Here is a 17,892-nt window from a genome sequence, read left to right as displayed (position 1 = left end):
TTGGCGTTTTCGGTGGTGGACAGCGGTCAGAATGGGCACCCTGACTGGTCTGCGGCTATGCAGCGCCATATTAAACAAACTGCGATGTACTGTTTATCTTCTGACACCTTTATATCAGAACCAGCATTCATTTCTTGAGCAATTTGAGCTACAGAAGCTCATCTGTTTGATCGGACCACACGGGCCAGCCGCATGCAGCAATGAGCCTTGGCCGCCCATAACCCTGTCGCCAGTTCACCACTGTTCTTGAACCACTTTTGAAAGATACGGATCACTGCAGACCGGGAACATCCCACAAGAGCTGCAGTTTTTGAGATGCTCTGACCCAGTCGACTAGCCATTGCAATTTGGCCATTTTTACTGCTTCTAACACATCAACTTTGAGGACAATATGTCATAACGTTATGCTTGGTCGTGTATATTCTGTTTTACATGAAAATATGCCACATTTTCAAAATAAAAGGTGTTTAAAACATTTAAATTACTGTTATGTTATGAATTACTTTATGAAGGATTATGTGACGCCATAGACTGGAGTAATAATGGCTGCTGAAAATTCAGCTTTGCATCACAGGAATAAATTACATTTTAAAATATATTATAATAGTAGTTTTTAGAAAATAAATAATTATTTTAAACTGTAATTTCCCTGTATTTCACAATAGTACTGTTTTGATAAAATAATTGCAGCCTTGCTTTTAATATGAAACTTTTTTGTTTAAATTGATTGGTTTAAAAATCAGCAAATTAACTATAAAATGCAAAGACGTGTTTCACTGAAACCTGTGATGGTACTGGACTCTGGATACAGCAAAGCTTTTTGATGGCGCTGTACAGGTCATCTCGGTTTCCAGTCATGATGCACACAACCAGCTGCACACGGGGCTAAAAAAAAAAGATTAAAGCAAAATTAAGAACAAAATTTATATATACTATAATGTGTAGATAATATTCAATATGCTACAAAGCCTTGGAGAGTAACTATATATGGACCCCAGGAAGATTAGCAACCACTTTGTTGAAGCTAATGGGGATCCAAGTAAAGAATAATAAAGAGTAACAAGAAAATTGTACATTTCTTAAAGCTCTTTCATTACAATTTTTCAAATCTAGCTTATCAAGTCTAATTTTCTTCCTCACCTCACTGGCGAGTTGAGAGTGAATGGTCTTGACAAAGGTCTCAGTTCGGTCATCCCGTAGCTCTACGCGGATGGGCCGCTCAACTCTGATGCCCATAGGTCCAGCTACCCTAGTAAAAGTGTTCACCAGCTCCTCTGCCTGATCGGTTGCCCGTCGGGGAAAGAAAACAGCCCAGCAGTTCAGAGGGACCTGGCAGAGAGGAATTATGGGACACAAGACAGAGAGATAATTAACTACAACTTGGGTGCAGTGTGAAAGATTGGGGCTTTCAAATTAGATTGTCACATTCAAAACAGCAAAAGACATATTTTTTGCAGCATAGTTATCTTCTTTTTTAAAGTTTAATTTGAGTATATACATACAAAATGGATAATAAGAGTTATTAATTCAAGATTCAGTATACACGGGAGCTGTATGTTTTTGAACCTGCTGAAATAAGAGTCATTATGTTCAGGAATCAGACTACATTCGTCCTACAGTATGTTTTTGTTGAACTACAACAAACCAGTTTATAGTTTATATAAAGTCTGCTGGTTAAGAAAACAGACTACACTGGTACAGTAGTATGCTTTTGAGTCAGTACAACAAATCTGCACATAAGAATGTCCAGGAATCAGACTGCACTGGTCCATCTTTATGTTTCAGATCATTTTGTTCAGAAATCACTGTTAGTCCAGCGTTATGGTTGTTTCACTACAACAGACCAGTTTGGTTGTGTTTACTCACAGTGCTGATGGAGGGGTCTCGAACCACCTCTCTGGACCAGTCTACTGACGGAGATGTGACAAAAGAGGCAGTATGCAAGCAGATGGTCTCGCTGGGCAGAGTTCTTCCTTGAGTCTTTGCAGAAACAAAACATTTAAGTAATTCAGGTGAGCTACAAACACACCAATGAATCATGATGAACGAAAAAGACTGGAAGCCAATCAATACAGTTAATGCAGTTAATTAAGGGTGAACAACACCGATGTACACATATGACCATATATGACCTGTGTCAATATCATTGACTCTTTACAATTATTTGCATTTGATAAAATTAAGGCTTAATTTTTTTTTAGCTGAAACTAAGTTCTTTTACTATGTCAGGTTTTAAAGAGAAATAAATATATATGGACACCATAATGCCTGAATTCACCCGTTTTCTTTGTCCACCCATTTTTTTGTCCAAGCGAGTGCACAAACACGCACAAAACCATAAAGGTCCTGACTAAAAACAAGTGCATTATAACAATAATAATAATATATTTCTTTCATTTAAAAAGGAACCAGACTTTTTAGAAACAAAACCATAATTTGCACAGAAACAAAACCAAATTTGCACAGGAACATTAGTCAGGTCCTGTTGTGTTTCAGTCAGGATATGGATCTCTAACAGCAAAACAGAATGTGTTATTGCATTCAGGGTTGCTTAGTAATTTGATTATGAATTTTGGGGATAATTATGGATTATTTGGGGAGGGGGGGAGGGAGGGATATACCGTGGGCGGTACACACACACACACACACACACACTTATTTATTAAGCAGCACAATTGTTTTCAACATTGATAGTAAGACGTTTCTTGAGCACCAGTAACTAGAGTAATGATGCTAAAAAGTCAGCTTTTCCATAACTGAATAAACTACATTTTCACTGACATCAAAAGGTTGTATTTAATTTCTAAAATATATTAAAAATAGAAATCAGCTATTTCAAATTGTATTATTTCACAATATTATTGTTTTTTTGTTTTTTGTTTTTTTGATTAAAATGTACCCTTGGTGAGCATAAGAGACTTCTTTTAAAAACATTAAAAATTCCAAACTTTTGACCAGCAATGTAGATAACTATTATAGAATAATACAATTTAATAAGATATATTCAGGTAAGGAGCTGAACATGAACATATTTCTTGTTTGGTAAAGATGGAGGAACTGAGCTGTGAAAATATCTAAGACAAAAAGGTGTCCTAAACTACACTGCCAGATACAGTACGGAGGTGTGCGTTTCTTTTCTCACCACTAGAATCTCCTGGCTGATGCTGAGGCCCCAACGGCCCAGCTCTGAGAGAGCTTCATTATTGCTGTTGATGTTGTGCAGCAGTTGTCTGAGACTCTGGGTGTGTTGCTCAGCTCCCAAATTGATGTGCATGGTCAGATCCTGAAACACGGACCAAGAAGGATAGTTTGGTATGACTATCTAAACAGTTTCCAAAATAAAATGTTTACCCACCTGACTCAGTTTGACACTTTGTTTTACAGGTGATGGATTCGTACCTTCATGGCTCTGAAATCTTTCCGCATTTTCTCAGGGATGCCAGTCATGAAGGAGAGTTCCGGCAGCAGCAGGATTTCACCCGTTATTACCTGTTATGAAGTAGATAAAACTCACATTAATAACAATAATATCCCAACAATGGTCAGCAGTCATGAAAAAGCTTCCACAAATGTGGTCACCAAAACAAACAATTGAGGAACAAAATCAATGAGGAGCCATTTTACCAAGAGACTACACAAGAGAAAAACTAACATTCAGGATTTTAGAATTTATAAGAATTTGTAATGCTTATTTTAAGTAGTATTTTATGCTCACCAATGGTGGTAATGATCGCCATTGCTGAATATTATTACATTTAAAAAAAACATTTCTATTTTAATATAATTTAAAATGTAATTTATTCCTGTGATGGCAAAGCTGAATATTCAGCATAATTACTCTAATCTTTAGTGTCACATAATCCTTCAGAAATCATTCTAAAATGTTGATTTGGTGCTCAAGAAACATTTCTTATTTCTTATAAAAAATATTATTTTATTTCTATTTATTTATTTCTTAAAATAAAATCTTACTGACCCCAAACATTTAAACAGTGGGTATATGACTGGCCATTTTTCTCAATTTACCTTTTATCGACAAGTGTGGTAAATAGTTATAAAAATAAAAATGACAACTAAATTACTATTAAATGTACAGCACCCAATAACACCACTAGATGACAGCATGGAGTGTGAAATCAGACAGGCCTGTGAGATACATTATTCAAACCACTGATTAAATTGCAACTGCTCACTGTCATTTTTAAAACCTTTTTAACTTAAAATATTATAAGCAAACAAAACAGCATCTACTTTTAATCCAACAATCCTGATATGCATTGTATCACCTTTCCTCCTGGTTTGGACCTCTCTTTTGGACGATGGATGAGCAGTGGTTGGTCCAGTTCCTTTATGGTAATGCCATAGTTTTTACTGTGCATATAAAAAGCTAATTAGAAATTTGACACAACAAACATTAAAATCATAATTTATCACTTTAAACCAGCATATATAGATCTCTCATAATGGGCTACATTTTACAAATGCTATGACTTTCACAATGTCATTTGTGTCATATAATCCAGTTATACAATTTACTGTCCAGCTGTCATGACTTTTTTTTTCCTGGTCTTAAATTAAAGAAGTGGGTTCCCCCACACAGCAGATAAACCTGTAGTAATCGACAAACGTGGTCACAGATCCGTCAGCCAAGGTGAAAGTGTCTTTGGGAGACTTTGCCCACTCGATGTCATCAATACGGTAAGTGCGGTTGTTATAGCGAGTTATGACGATTGAACCGACAAACTCCTTTGTGCATTCGTCCTGAAAGCTCTCACGACTTCCTTGGTAAATCAGGTTCCTACGGCAGACAAACAGGTATTCGAAAACAGCAAGGTTAAGCAATTGACATCATTGCACTGATTTGTGCAAACGGATTAAAGCGATTTTAGCCTAAAATTTAGCATGCATTTTAAATATTTTATTCAGATAAGTTGTGATCCAAAACCTAATGAGCTTCATTTCTGTCTACATTGTCAGCTGCCTTCTGCAATTAAATCACTGGAGATTGGAAAGTATCTGGCCTGTGGTTTCTAGTAGGTGTTCCTACTTCACTGCATTACCCAAATGAATCGGACAACTGATCACTCCCACATTGGTAGCATTGTGACGCTGCTGATTTGCATCAAGTTGACCACTGTTCTCTGACACTCAATATTATATTATTATTATTTTATAATATTTTTGCCATGTCAGCATTAAACGCTACCCAATGGTATAAACAGTGTAGTTAAAAGTACCAAGAAAAACTATACAAGATATTTTATTCAGATATTTTAGGACAGTTTATGAAATAATTATGCATTACCCCAAGATGAAAAGTGCATAGCATACATACATATTGGGTAAAATTATGGAAGCAAAAAAAGAGACATAAATATTTAATATTTAACAGCCACTTAATACTTAGTTTTGTAAAATTTTATTTTAAAAAACATTTATCTGAATTTATTTACTCTGAATTCACCCCTTTTAAATTATTTTACTTTGGAAACCATTGGAATTTACCTCTCAAAACCTGATTTTCAATGAATATTTCTCAATGTTTACAAATTCAGATACAAAAAAAAAAAAAAATCAACTTACAGAATTTCAGATAAAATAGATTTCTGATTGATCAAATTAGATTGCTCATATTCAGATCTCAAATTTCAAGTTAATATATTTTTAAAAGAAAACAGTCTAATTCGACTGCTCAAATTCAGATCGCAAAATTAAGTTAAATATTTTCATCAGTAACCTCCAGGCTACCCATGATAGGAAAAACAGTTGAGCGCCTATCAGAGGACGACGATTTGTCTGTCAAGAAGAAAAATGTAGGGCAGTAATTGATTTTTCCCATCACCTAAAGTCACCATGAAATCAAGTTATTTAGCTTTTAGTATGAATATGTTAACCTTAGTCTTATCTATTAGCTAGTGTTTCCCAAAACAATGACAACATTTGCATTTAGAAGATATTAATGGTTCACTCTCTCACTTCTGCCAATATGGATGCATTTTGATGACATAACTCTGCACTCAGCTTCTCATGTCCAATCAAATGCTCTCTAAAATCTAAAGCATCCTACCCACTACATTATAAATAGATGCTGAAATTATGGCTTAAATTGTTAAAATCACTTGTTAACACATTTATTATTTTTTTTACATGTTGAATCGCACATAGTGAACTAAATAGGGAACGATTCAGACAATTCCAATGGGGTGAATGAAGTCTGGTTTCAAGTTAGTGTCACGTGAACCGCTGGAGCATGCACAGTCTGCTCCGGTCCAGAGACACGATAGCACAGAGCGGATCATGTGCGCAAGTCGGTGGAGACCACAAAATGTTTTGGATTCCATTTGAATTTTGCACAGAATGCTTAATTTTCAAGTGATACCGAGGAGAAACATTAAGAGGTCAAGGAAACCACAGCATTTATGAGCTCCGCAGCTCTGGTCAAGCTCGGACATGTGAAACGCTCCCCTACTTTAAAAAAGGGGAGGAGCTGTTCGATATGTCACGGCCGTCTTAATGTGTCAGTGGAAATTATGTCAACACATTGAATAATGCTGCGCTTCAAAGCACTTCAATCGGCCTTTAAAAGAATGATGTGCACAATAAATAAATATAATAAATACTGCAATATTCAAGTCAATTTTCGTATTACAGGTCCTACTCAAAAAATTAGCATATTGTGATAAAGTTCATTATTTTCCATAATGTAATGATAAAAATTAAACTTTCATATATTTTAGATTCATTGCACACCAACTGAAATATTTCAGGTCTTTTATTGTTTTAATACTGATGATTTTGGCATACAGCTCATGAAAACCCAAAATTCCTGTCTCAATAAATTAGCATATCATGAAAAGGTTCTCTAAACGAGCTATTAACCTAATCATCTGAATCAACTAATTAACTCTAAACACCTGCAAAAGATTCCTGAGGCTTTTAAAAACTCCCAGCCTGGTTCATTACTCAAAACCGCAATCATGGGTAAAACTGCCGACCTGACTGCTGTCCAGAAGGCCATCATTGACACCCTCAAGGTAAGACACAGAAAGACATTTCTAAACTAATAGGCTGTTCCCAGAGTGCTGTATCAAGGCACCTCAGTGGGAAGTCTGTGGGAAGGAAAAAGTGTGGCAAAAAACGCTGCACAACGGGAAGAGGTGACCGGACCCTGAGGAAGATTGTGGAGAAGGACCGATTCCAGACCTTGGGGGATCTGCGGAAGCAGTGGACTGAGTCTGGAGTAGAAACATCCAGAGCCACCGTGCACAGGCATGGGCTACAGGTGCCGCATTCCCCAGGTCAAGCCACTTTTGGGCTACAGAGAAGCAGCACTGGACTGTTGCTCAGTGGTCCAAAGTACTTTTTTCGGATGAAAGCAAATTTTGCATGTCATTCGGAAATCAAGGTGCCAGAGTCTGGAGGAAGACTGGGGAGAAGGAAATGCCAAAATGCCTGAAGTCCAGTGTCAAGTACCCGCAGTCAGTGATGGTCTGGGGTGCCATGTCAGCTGCTGGTGTTGGTCCACTGTGTTTTATCAAGGGCAGGGTCAATGCACCTTGCTATCAGGAGATTTTGGAGAACTTCATGCTTCCATCTGCTGAAAAGCTTTATGGAGATGAAAATTTTGTTTTTCAGCACGACCTGGCACCTGATCACAGTGCCAAAACCACTGGTAAATGGTTTACAGACAATAGTATTACTGTGCTCAATTGGCCTGCCAACTCTCCTGACCTGAACCCCATAGAGAATCTGTGGGATATTGTGAAGAGAAAGTTGAGAGACGCAAGACCCAACACTCTGGATGAGCTTAAGGCCGCTTTCGAAGCATCCTGGGCCTCCATAACACCTCAGCAGTGCCACAGGCTGATTGCCTCCATGCCACGCCGCATTGTCATTTCTGCAAAAGGATTCCCGACCAAGTATTGAGTGCATAACTGAACATAATTATTTGAAGGACTTTTTTGTATTAAAAAAACTTTTCTTTTATTGGTCGGATGAAATATGCTAATTTTTTAAGATGCCAAAATCATCAGTATTAAAACAATAAAAGACCTGAAATATTTCAGTTGGTTTGCAATGAATCTAAAATATATGAAAGTTTAATTTTTATCATTATATTATGAAAAACAATAAACTTTATCACAATATGCATTTTTTTTTAGAAGGACCTGTATGCTGAGTTGCTGACTGTTGTCAAGGTAGACAGCTCACTAGATTTTAAAAAAAACTTTGGAACTATGGAACTGACAAAACAGCAATGGCTTTACACACAGGGGCATGTCTATCTGAATGAGTGATCAAACTGAACTGTCAAACATGTCTGAACTGATTAAACTCACATGACATCCAGCACAGAGTCGTTTCGCAGCACCTTATGCGAGACGTCCACAATGAGGTAGAGGCCACCATCAGTGTGCTTGATACTCGTGGAGTATCCAGGCCACACCTGAAGCCTGACAGACACACATTCACAGACAGTTAGGTAACAATCAAATCACCAGGAACCTGAACATAGAATGCAAACCCTTATTGTAAGTGGTGCTGAAACGATTCACATGTGTCTGCCTGGTAATCATAGGGCAGGTGAAAAAAATAGTGAAGCTTAAGTCTAGATTTATTCAGTATGAAACCAAACAATGTGGAGCACAGCAATTTCAGTTGGAATGTAATCACAGATAATCAGGTCGGTGCAAAATACCTGTGTTTGCCGAGAACCACAACAGCATTGGAGTCGTAATGGTTTCTGCCCACCAGTTTCAGCCCCAGTAATTTCATCACTCTGGAGTAGAAGAGAAAGAATAGGAAAGTGAGAGATGTCAGAGCTGACTGTCAACAAGACATTATAGCTCCGTCTTGTCTCATATGCACAGAAAAAGTGGAGCAATCATCCACAGGGCTCAACCATACGGCCTGTTTCACACCGCTTGCTCATGTGGTGTGCAAGTGAACAGCTTAACTACAACAGCAGGGTCACGTTGTGTTTTCACACTGGCAGTGTTTCCCAATACATTACTGAATATTTGATTTAATATTGCCCATAAATGATCAAATGGTTATTGGTGGGTAGCCTATGATATTTTTCATGATAAAAAAATCTAAATTACATGAAGATGGAGAGTCATATTTACATGCAAATTATCATTACATGAATATTCTGGTTTCAATACCAATTTCAAATCATCTCAATCAATGTGTAAAATTCAGTGGTGTTATTAACTAAAACTATTATGAATTATAATTATTTGTTTTCATTAAATTAAATTAAACTTAGCTATTAGATGAAAAACAAACTTAAAGTTGCTTTGGCAACTAACAATTTAAATAAGCTTAAGTGCAACTATAATTTAAAAAATAAATAAAATAAAATAAATAAAATAAATAAAGATAAATATAAATATTTTTAAAACAAATAAAATTCACAAAAGCACAAAATTAAAAAAAAATGTAAATTAAAATGAACATAAAATAATTTAAAATTTAAAAAAATACAAATAAATTGTATAATATTTAGGGGTGACCCCGAATAGTCGAAGATTCAATGCATCGTTAAACAGAGCTGGATTCGACCACCGATCTAAAAGTCAAATCTTAAGAAACAAGGATCATACCATTTTGCCAATATGGGGGTGCACAATATTTTAAAGCGTTTAAAATTTGAACACATTGTTTTTAATGAGTGTACACACACCAGTGGCGGCATTCAGCGCCTGTCCGCTGCAACTCAGGAAGTTGTTTAAAATCCTGCCTTGCCACAGAGCACCATTTCAAGGTTTTATATTAAATTTATATTTACCCTAAATCGTCAATGTATATACTAATTTCACCCTGTGCTACAAGATACACCCAACAGCTCTTCTGTTAGAAGTCGATTCAAAATTGAGCTTTCGTGTATATAATGTGCCAAGCTTCGCATCCGGTGTGCTTTACCCTCCTGATGACTAGTGTCGTGCCCCTCCCAACCCATTCACACACACACACATGATTCGACTTTCTACTATCACAGAAAGATTTGACAATTCTGATTCGAATGTGTAAATCCTAAGTCGGAAACACCCCTAATTATATAATGATGATTCTAAAACACTACTAAAATCATTTTGATTGTACAACTTACCATCATTTTGATAATTCGTTTTGATAAATGGTTTACAGTAAGGCACTTACAATGCAAGTGAATAGAATTGAATGCAAGTGAATCTGTAAACATTTAAATGCTTATTTTAATAGTATAGCCACAAGACTTAAACAATATGGACCCTCAAATGATTTTTAGTGTGATAAAAATCACTTACTGACCTTTCCTGTATTGTTATACAATATATCTTTACACCTAAAAAACAAAAACAAATGTAAGCTCATTTATCAAATCATGAGCATCACTTCTGCCTTTAGGTCGTGTGTCCACCAAAGAGTGTTTATCCAGCTGAAAATGCTAGGCGCTCTGCTGAAAACGCGTTGCTGTGAGCGCTTGAGAGCTTTTTGACAGCGCAGTGTTTTTCTCCAGTTGAGACTCTTTGCTTGTAATGATACGAAATATCCGCGGAACTGTTACTAGCATCTCATTTCACAGATAGTTTGTTTCTGTATTGATTCTATATGAAAATCCCAATACAATGTTTTTGCTTTGGCTCGTTTAAAAAAAACAAAAACACGTTCTTATACTGCTTGTTTTCATCTGTTGATGTTGTAAAAGCAGACTGTGGTGGTTGGTTGGTCGGTGTTGTATTTGTCCCGCCATTGTGATTGGATGGCTGGGTGAAAAGTGACTCAAGTTACTCAAAGTTGAACATTCTTCAACTCTTGGTGACCAGTAAAAGATGGCGAACGCATAGAAGTATTTGACAAGAAAAGTAATTGTCTTGTTTTGGGAAAATATAAATAAAAATTAAGAGTTTTTGCTTAAAATAAGCAAAATAATCTGCCAGTGGGGTAAGCAAAATAATTTTTCTTACCCCACTGGCAGATTATTTTGCTTATTTTTAAGCAAAAACTCTCTTAATTTTTAAATCTCAGATTCGATCCAGAATAATTTTTCAATTTGTAAGGCATTGATTTATTGTCCCAGCCCTACTTTAATCCCTCAAAAAAAATTGGCCCAATTAATTTTCTATTGTAAATACCTCACTGTAACCTTCATTTTGGCCTTTCAAAAGTAAAACAGATTTTTGTGGTAATCAACATAATGCCACAAATGCTGTCGAATGAGTTCAACTTATATTGAATGCAGAATTTAGCTTTAATGTAACGAAACCAATAGTCTTCATATCTCTTTGGGCTGCTATGTCACGTGGCCAGTAATGCGATTACACTTAATTTTCAAAAATTACTTGATGACCCCATTTCTGATCTTTAAAAGAAGCAGTGGAGGGAAATGGAGTGAGGCAGATGCAGTCAAGCAGTCTCTTAGGAGCATGTTTTCACTCCTGGCTATCAAGAGCAAACAGGGTGTTCAGTCCCCACCGAGACCGCAGCTAATTGTAGATTTCAAACATGGTTGACTTCAGACAGGCCCAGTGCTAAGACTCCAGGACACCACACGAGGGAATCCACTGAGTGATACGACTGCTAAGGGTTTTGTCTTACAAGAGAAAGAGTTCTGTCTGTAACAGAGAAGGTAGAATTAATTTGAGGCAAATTATTTTTCTCATGGTTCTGATGTCACAACCTCAGTTTGCATAAATTAAGAGAAACGGTTCACTTTGCATTGTGAAACATGACATTATGTCCATGTAAAACATCAAACTCTTATTTCAAACAATTAGTGAGGTCATACATTATAGTGCCCCCATGCTATTTTAAATATTCCTAATATAGAGGTCTCCAACAACAGGTTTACATGCATTAAATGTTAAAAATACTTGAGTTGTTTTCTCATAATATACATTGCACATCACAATGTTCAATGAACAACTTGATGGATGAATCTGCTCTTATTGGTCAGGTGGCCCTGTCTATTGTGATTGATCTACCACCTACAGTGTGTATTTCCGAAACTAAATGCCCATTACTAAAACTGAACTCCAGCTCCGTGCGGAGGCTTCCTAAAGCTCAGTGATACACACTGTAAAGACAGTAATGATGACGTTGATTTTACATAAATCCAAGTGCAAGTCTGAATCGATGATGAAACATTGGAGGAACTAGTTATTTCTCAGTGATGCTACTCAGTTTGAAGTACATAAGATGTTTTAACTGTAATTCCTAACCATCAGCATTAACAAGTGTATTTCTATCAACAAACCTGTGTGTGTGTGTGTTTCTAATTTATTGTAGTACACGTGTGAACTGTATAAATAACAGCACAAACGTTAACGTGAATGACTGATTTGCAAAACAAATTTTACTCCATCACTTATCTTTACTTAAAGTAGTAAGAAAGACAGATAATCTGTCAATCTGACAATGAACAATAATTTTATATACGCTGCACTTTCAGATTTAAAACTTTGCAGGATGTTTTCATTCACTTAGAACTGTTACACACTACATGAAATGTAATTTTCAAAAATCCATAATAGGGGCTCTTTAATAAAAGAGAGCACATTTGTATTCTCCCAGAAAAGGACATTCCAAACCATGAAAGAGCAAAACAAGGAGAATAAATGAAACCCCTGTGATGTCTTGAGAATCCTGATACTATAGACGGTTTCAACGGTAACAACATAAACAAACGCTACTGCGCATGCGCGCTTTTGTGGCCCAAACTTAACTTCCGGTAGACATCAATAACACCAGAGGATGCGTTATCTTTCTTATGCGTTAGCATCTTTAATTTTGATTGTGCACCATTATCTTAATGTATAGATTTTTTTTTGTTTCAGCATGTTTATTATAAATAATCTCCCATTTATGTCTTTAATATAGAGTGGGAAAACGCCCCACTTAAAGGGTAGGTCACCCAAAACTGAAAATCCTGTCATTACTCACCGTCACGTTGATCCCAGAGTTTCCGCTAGAAAAAAATGGAGCCGGTCAAAGTGACCGGCAGAGGTTTCGTTTTCCGGACATTTTGATGATATATGCCGGTCAAAAACTCCTGAAAGCAGTTTATGTAACTTATTAAAAAAATGACCATGTTTATTAGCCGAACTTTCAAATAGACGGGAAAAAAAACATGAACGTCCGATTGGCGTCAATCAACCAATTTTTTTAACTTATAGGCGTATTTTGCGGGTGGGACAGGTGGGACATGTCCCTACCACTTTTTTAAAACATCTTGCTTCACGGATTAACCTAACTAATACAAACAAAATGCAGTTCAATGCAGCAAACGCGGCTCATGCAGTCTTAACACAGACGAGCGCTTTAATCTAACGCTTAACGCCGTTGCAGAGACTTTCTGTTTGTTCCGGTCAGATCGCGAAACAAAATGCACAAAAACTGTTCATGCTCTTGATGTACAACCACTGATGGTATTCGGTTTTGATGAGAGAAAAAAATAGACCACGAGGGCAGATTAGAAACGAGAACTTCTGACAAGTTTAACAGACTAGTGATTAAGCAAAGTGTGCAAATCTATTTGCCTTTATTCACGTGAAAAATCTTTAGATGCAATAATTAAACGCAATTAATAAATTTAATTATAAACTCAGTATGTCTCATTTAGTTGGTAACATTTAAATTGGCCACAGTGTGAAATGACAAAATCATATAATAGAATATAACAGTATACTGATAACTACAAGCAGGTAAGCACTACAAGATGTTTTTAAAATCATTAGAGAAAACGACAAAATTACTTATTCACAAAATTACGTGTGTGAATAAGTGCCACCTGTTTAAAATGTGCTTAAACCCGATCATATTCAGTAGAAGGTAAAAAAAAAAAAAAAAAATCCCTTAAACTTTAACATCCCGCTCATGCCCATCGCCGTGATCATCTGTATAACGCTGGTTGTTTACCATGTGAGTTCTGAACACTGCACCATGTGCTTATTTAAATCTTTTGTTTCTACACATATTAGGCTACATATTCCTCATGTCTGTGAGGCAAGCCTGCCGAGTTTCAGTTTGAGACGCGCTTCAGTTCATGATGAAAGCGATGGCTTCCGCGACCTAGTCTACTTATTTATTTCTTATTAATTAAATACATGCAATTAACCGAAGAACCCTTTATTAAAATTAAGAGACAATTTGTACAAAACGAAAGAAAGGCTTTTTACAAAACAAAACTTAATATTAAACTAAATATAACCACCAAAATCATTTCTGACCCACTCGCATCTTTGCACTTATAGCCTATCATAATCAGATGAGATCTAAAAATAATATTATAATATTTAAACATAAATATGAAGAAAAAAAAAAACATTGTTTAATGGCTACAACAAGTATAGTAAGCTACAGATTTATGTCATGCCTGAGCTCAGGGGCGTAACTATAGACAGTGCAGGCAGTGCAGTCGCACTGGGGCCCGTGCGGCAGGGGGGCCCGCAGCGCACACGGGCCCATGCCCACATTGTAAACTTGCCCCTGGCGACAAAGTGACTCCGTAGAATATTGTGACACTCACATTTAAAATGAAAAGCACTGGTTTCAGATTTCACACGGCTGTCGCGCTCTACCGTCACGCTTAGGATAGGCTACTGACCACCTTTTTCAGCATGTGAGCGGAGCACAGTTGCGTGACGCTCCGCTAGATATTCCGCTCTATGCCAGCGAGCTCAACAATTCACTATACAATGTGAATTATTTGATTTAAATCTAGCGATTTCAAGCTTTCATTAGACGTATGTTTCATGTTTATGTCATGTATTTACCGAGTTTCAGATTCTCGCAGATAGAAAGCGCACCTTTTTTATTTATTTTACTAAAGCACAAAGTTTTGTTGTCATGTGAGTGTACACAAATAAAAGTAGACAATTAATATTTTATAATTATATCTCACATTTATCTGCATGGCCAAAAATTACGGAGTATTGTGAGTTATAGGCTATCCCCCGTCATGACTCGTGATGGGGCTCCTCAGTGATACACTAACACCAGCGATTATAAAAGAAAAATGTGGGCAAAACGGTCTCTATTTATAAACTTTGTTCAATGCATGCGAGTGCTGCCTTAGGTTCGAATATGGACAGTCATTTTCACCATCCTCACCCGCGCGTAGTGCCAGAAGACGCGAATGGGAACATCTGTCTCTGTGCACTCATCCGAAAGCGTGCAGTCTCACATCGCGCGCAAATATTGATTTCTCTCACAACAAGTCTTGCGTTTGAACGGACAAACTCACAAAAAAATAGCCTATGTCAACATGTCCATCTTGATGAGTCTCTAGTAATATTGTTATCTACTTTTTTGGCCTTCAGAACATCTTAAAATGCACATATGTAGATCCTAGAAATCTAAATTTTCTCGGGGGAGCATGCCCCCGAACCCCCCTAAATAACCTAAATAACTCACATTTGGAATCTTAGTGATTATAAAATAGTGTCTTTTTTTACGATTAAGGGATGTAGGCCCTACGGTGACACAGAATAAGCCATTAATATTTGATTTGTAAATAATAATAAACAACCGATATCCTGATATAGAAATGAAACCTAAACCTAAAGTGTTACATGCTAGGTTAGGGGGGCCTAACTGCATAGCCTGCACTGGGGCCCATCATTAGTAAGTTACGCCACTGCCTGAGCTGGATTTGAACGAACATCATTTTACCGGTGGGTTCACAGTAGCCTATATAAATGCATGCGCACTCGCCTTTCAATTATGCAATGCGTCGGCATAACATGTTTCTTTGTTTCATAATATAAGAATAATGTTGGGAAACTTGTGTCATGTGCTCTCTGCTTGATTTTTAATATTTATATCATGTTAACCAAGAATAGTACTTTAAAATGTATTTCTACTGAGTAGTGCGCCATACAAACAGACACAGACCGGAAGTTAACTTCGGGCCAGGCGCGTAACCGTAGCAACGCGCGTGCGTTCGATGAAACCGTCTATACATAGAGAATGCACACCTCCTTAGAACCACATTGTAGAATGGGATACACAGGTCTGAGCTGGGCGGCAGGATCTTTGTCAACTGGATCTTGATGTCGATCTGCTGATTGTCGGTTTTTCTCTCAGCTTTAAGATGAACAACCTGTCAGACAGCAAAGCCAAAGTAAACTTGGGAAATGAGGCATGTTTAAAGTGGAAAACAACAACATCTATCAAATATACAAACCTCTTGAAGACGTTTTGGCAGATAGAGGATAGATCCGTCAAAAGCCACCACTTCTCCTGTAGTAGGTCGATGTTCCTTCATCATACCAAAGCGCATACCGATAGACTCAACATTTGGGCTGAAATTCAATAACAGATCATTCACTTCATTAAACATGAGTTCTAAAAAAAATGCTGCTAATCACATTCATTCAAATCAATACTGGTCACAATATAGGCCATGAACTAAATGTGTACTTTATTCCAACAGGCAGGGGTAAACAACTTGTTTCCTTTAAATATTCATATGAAGGCGCAGTAATTCATTTTATAGTTCACTGGCCATTACTGATCTGGAACAATCAACATTAGACATCATTAGCTCTGAAAACTGTACGGGATAACTCTAAGTTTGTTTCCAATGGGATAAATTATAAGTGTCCTACTCTGACTGTGATGTTAGTTTATGGAGGGACCACCATCTGGATTATTACATATGTCAGATATGACTACATTAGATAAGACTGAAGTCTTCATCTAATGTGAGTGTACATTTTAAACAATTGTCTGTTCATAGTACTGTTCATTGCTTTGTGTAAAACCTTTTGAAGAAATGGGCTGAGAACTTCAGAGTGCACAATATTTTAACTATATCATCAGTACATGTGGGCAAAACCAGCCCTTCTGCTATTAATGTTTTGAAACAAGCTACTTTTTAAAAAATGAAAGTCGCCGAGAGCTACTCATGTTCTACAATACTTAAAACTCTTAAATAATGCATCATGTTTAAAAATTTTTTTATTTTATTTTAAATCAATTAAATGCAATACGTTTATTATTTACAATGATAATTATTCATCTATATAAGTAACTCATATATAAACATTTAAAGGCTGTATGCTGTTTAAAAAGGAATCATTGTTTATACATAAAATATCAAGTGAAAAATAAGGAACCATCTAGGCATAATTATTATTATTAGTAGAGACGTATTATTATTACATAGAGGTGTAGTTAAATCTACTGTATAGGCTGCAACAGCAGCCTAATATATTCTGTCAATTTCTCCATGTTAAACTTCACGTTAAACTAAACTTTTATTTTGACAGGTAGCCAAGACCTTTGAGTGTCTGTGTTCATATGACAGCTTTCTTAAACGAAACGTTTAATTCTCATGAAGTGACAGTTTATGCATTCGTGTGTCCTCATAGTGAAGAAAAAAATGTTTTAATCGTATCGCAACCCATGTATCGTGATAAATATCGTATCGCCAGATTCTTGGCAAACACAGCCTACTACAAGTCGAATTATCAGAATGATATAGAATGATAGGAAAAGCCCCACCTTGCACATTAATGGGACTGGTTACATGTTTGCAACAGTAGGAAACAGGTGGCTATAAACTACAAACTGAAAAAATACTCAGCAACGGTGTGGGGACTTATGAATATGCACATGGTTTGTCTGAAAGCATATTAAAATCACCACATTAAAAAAAAAAACAATCACCACAGAGGGTCTTTAAGACTCACGTAAAAGTAACATGGTACTGAAACACAGCTTCATTTTTGCAGCAGATGGGGATGTAGTTGGATCCGATGGACACAGGACTGCCTTTGGTTCCTGTTTTCGGCAGAGGCTCCCTGTAGGAACACATTGGGTGCGTTTACATGCACGTTCTTAAGCCGATTATGCCTAATAAGCCGACAATGAACACTGTCATGTAAACACGGTAACCCGTTT

General features: G+C 36.7%; 1 protein-coding gene across 1 annotated transcript in view; it reads right to left on the bottom strand.

The window, feature by feature from the left end:
- The window catches only part of piwil2 (piwi-like RNA-mediated gene silencing 2), a 40,880-nt gene that overhangs the window by 5,253 nt on the left and 17,735 nt on the right, over positions 1-17,892 (bottom strand). Inside the window, exons 6-17 of the mRNA XM_067439389.1 lie at positions 17,682-17,792; positions 16,172-16,289; positions 15,963-16,087; positions 8,699-8,779; positions 8,340-8,453; positions 4,610-4,798; positions 4,287-4,371; positions 3,400-3,489; positions 3,143-3,283; positions 1,867-1,980; positions 1,141-1,329; positions 784-885 (exon numbers count right to left, since the gene is read on the bottom strand). Of these exons, the coding sequence (XP_067295490.1) occupies positions 784-885; positions 1,141-1,329; positions 1,867-1,980; positions 3,143-3,283; positions 3,400-3,489; positions 4,287-4,371; positions 4,610-4,798; positions 8,340-8,453; positions 8,699-8,779; positions 15,963-16,087; positions 16,172-16,289; positions 17,682-17,792 (1,459 nt within the window). The remainder of the gene's footprint in view (positions 1-783; positions 886-1,140; positions 1,330-1,866; positions 1,981-3,142; positions 3,284-3,399; positions 3,490-4,286; positions 4,372-4,609; positions 4,799-8,339; positions 8,454-8,698; positions 8,780-15,962; positions 16,088-16,171; positions 16,290-17,681; positions 17,793-17,892) is intronic.

Source organism: Pseudorasbora parva, chromosome 3 (genome assembly GCF_024679245.1).
Source record: "Pseudorasbora parva isolate DD20220531a chromosome 3, ASM2467924v1, whole genome shotgun sequence".
Classification (NCBI taxonomy): Eukaryota; Metazoa; Chordata; class Actinopteri; order Cypriniformes; family Gobionidae; genus Pseudorasbora; species Pseudorasbora parva.
This window is presented reverse-complemented; position numbering and strand designations above follow the sequence as displayed.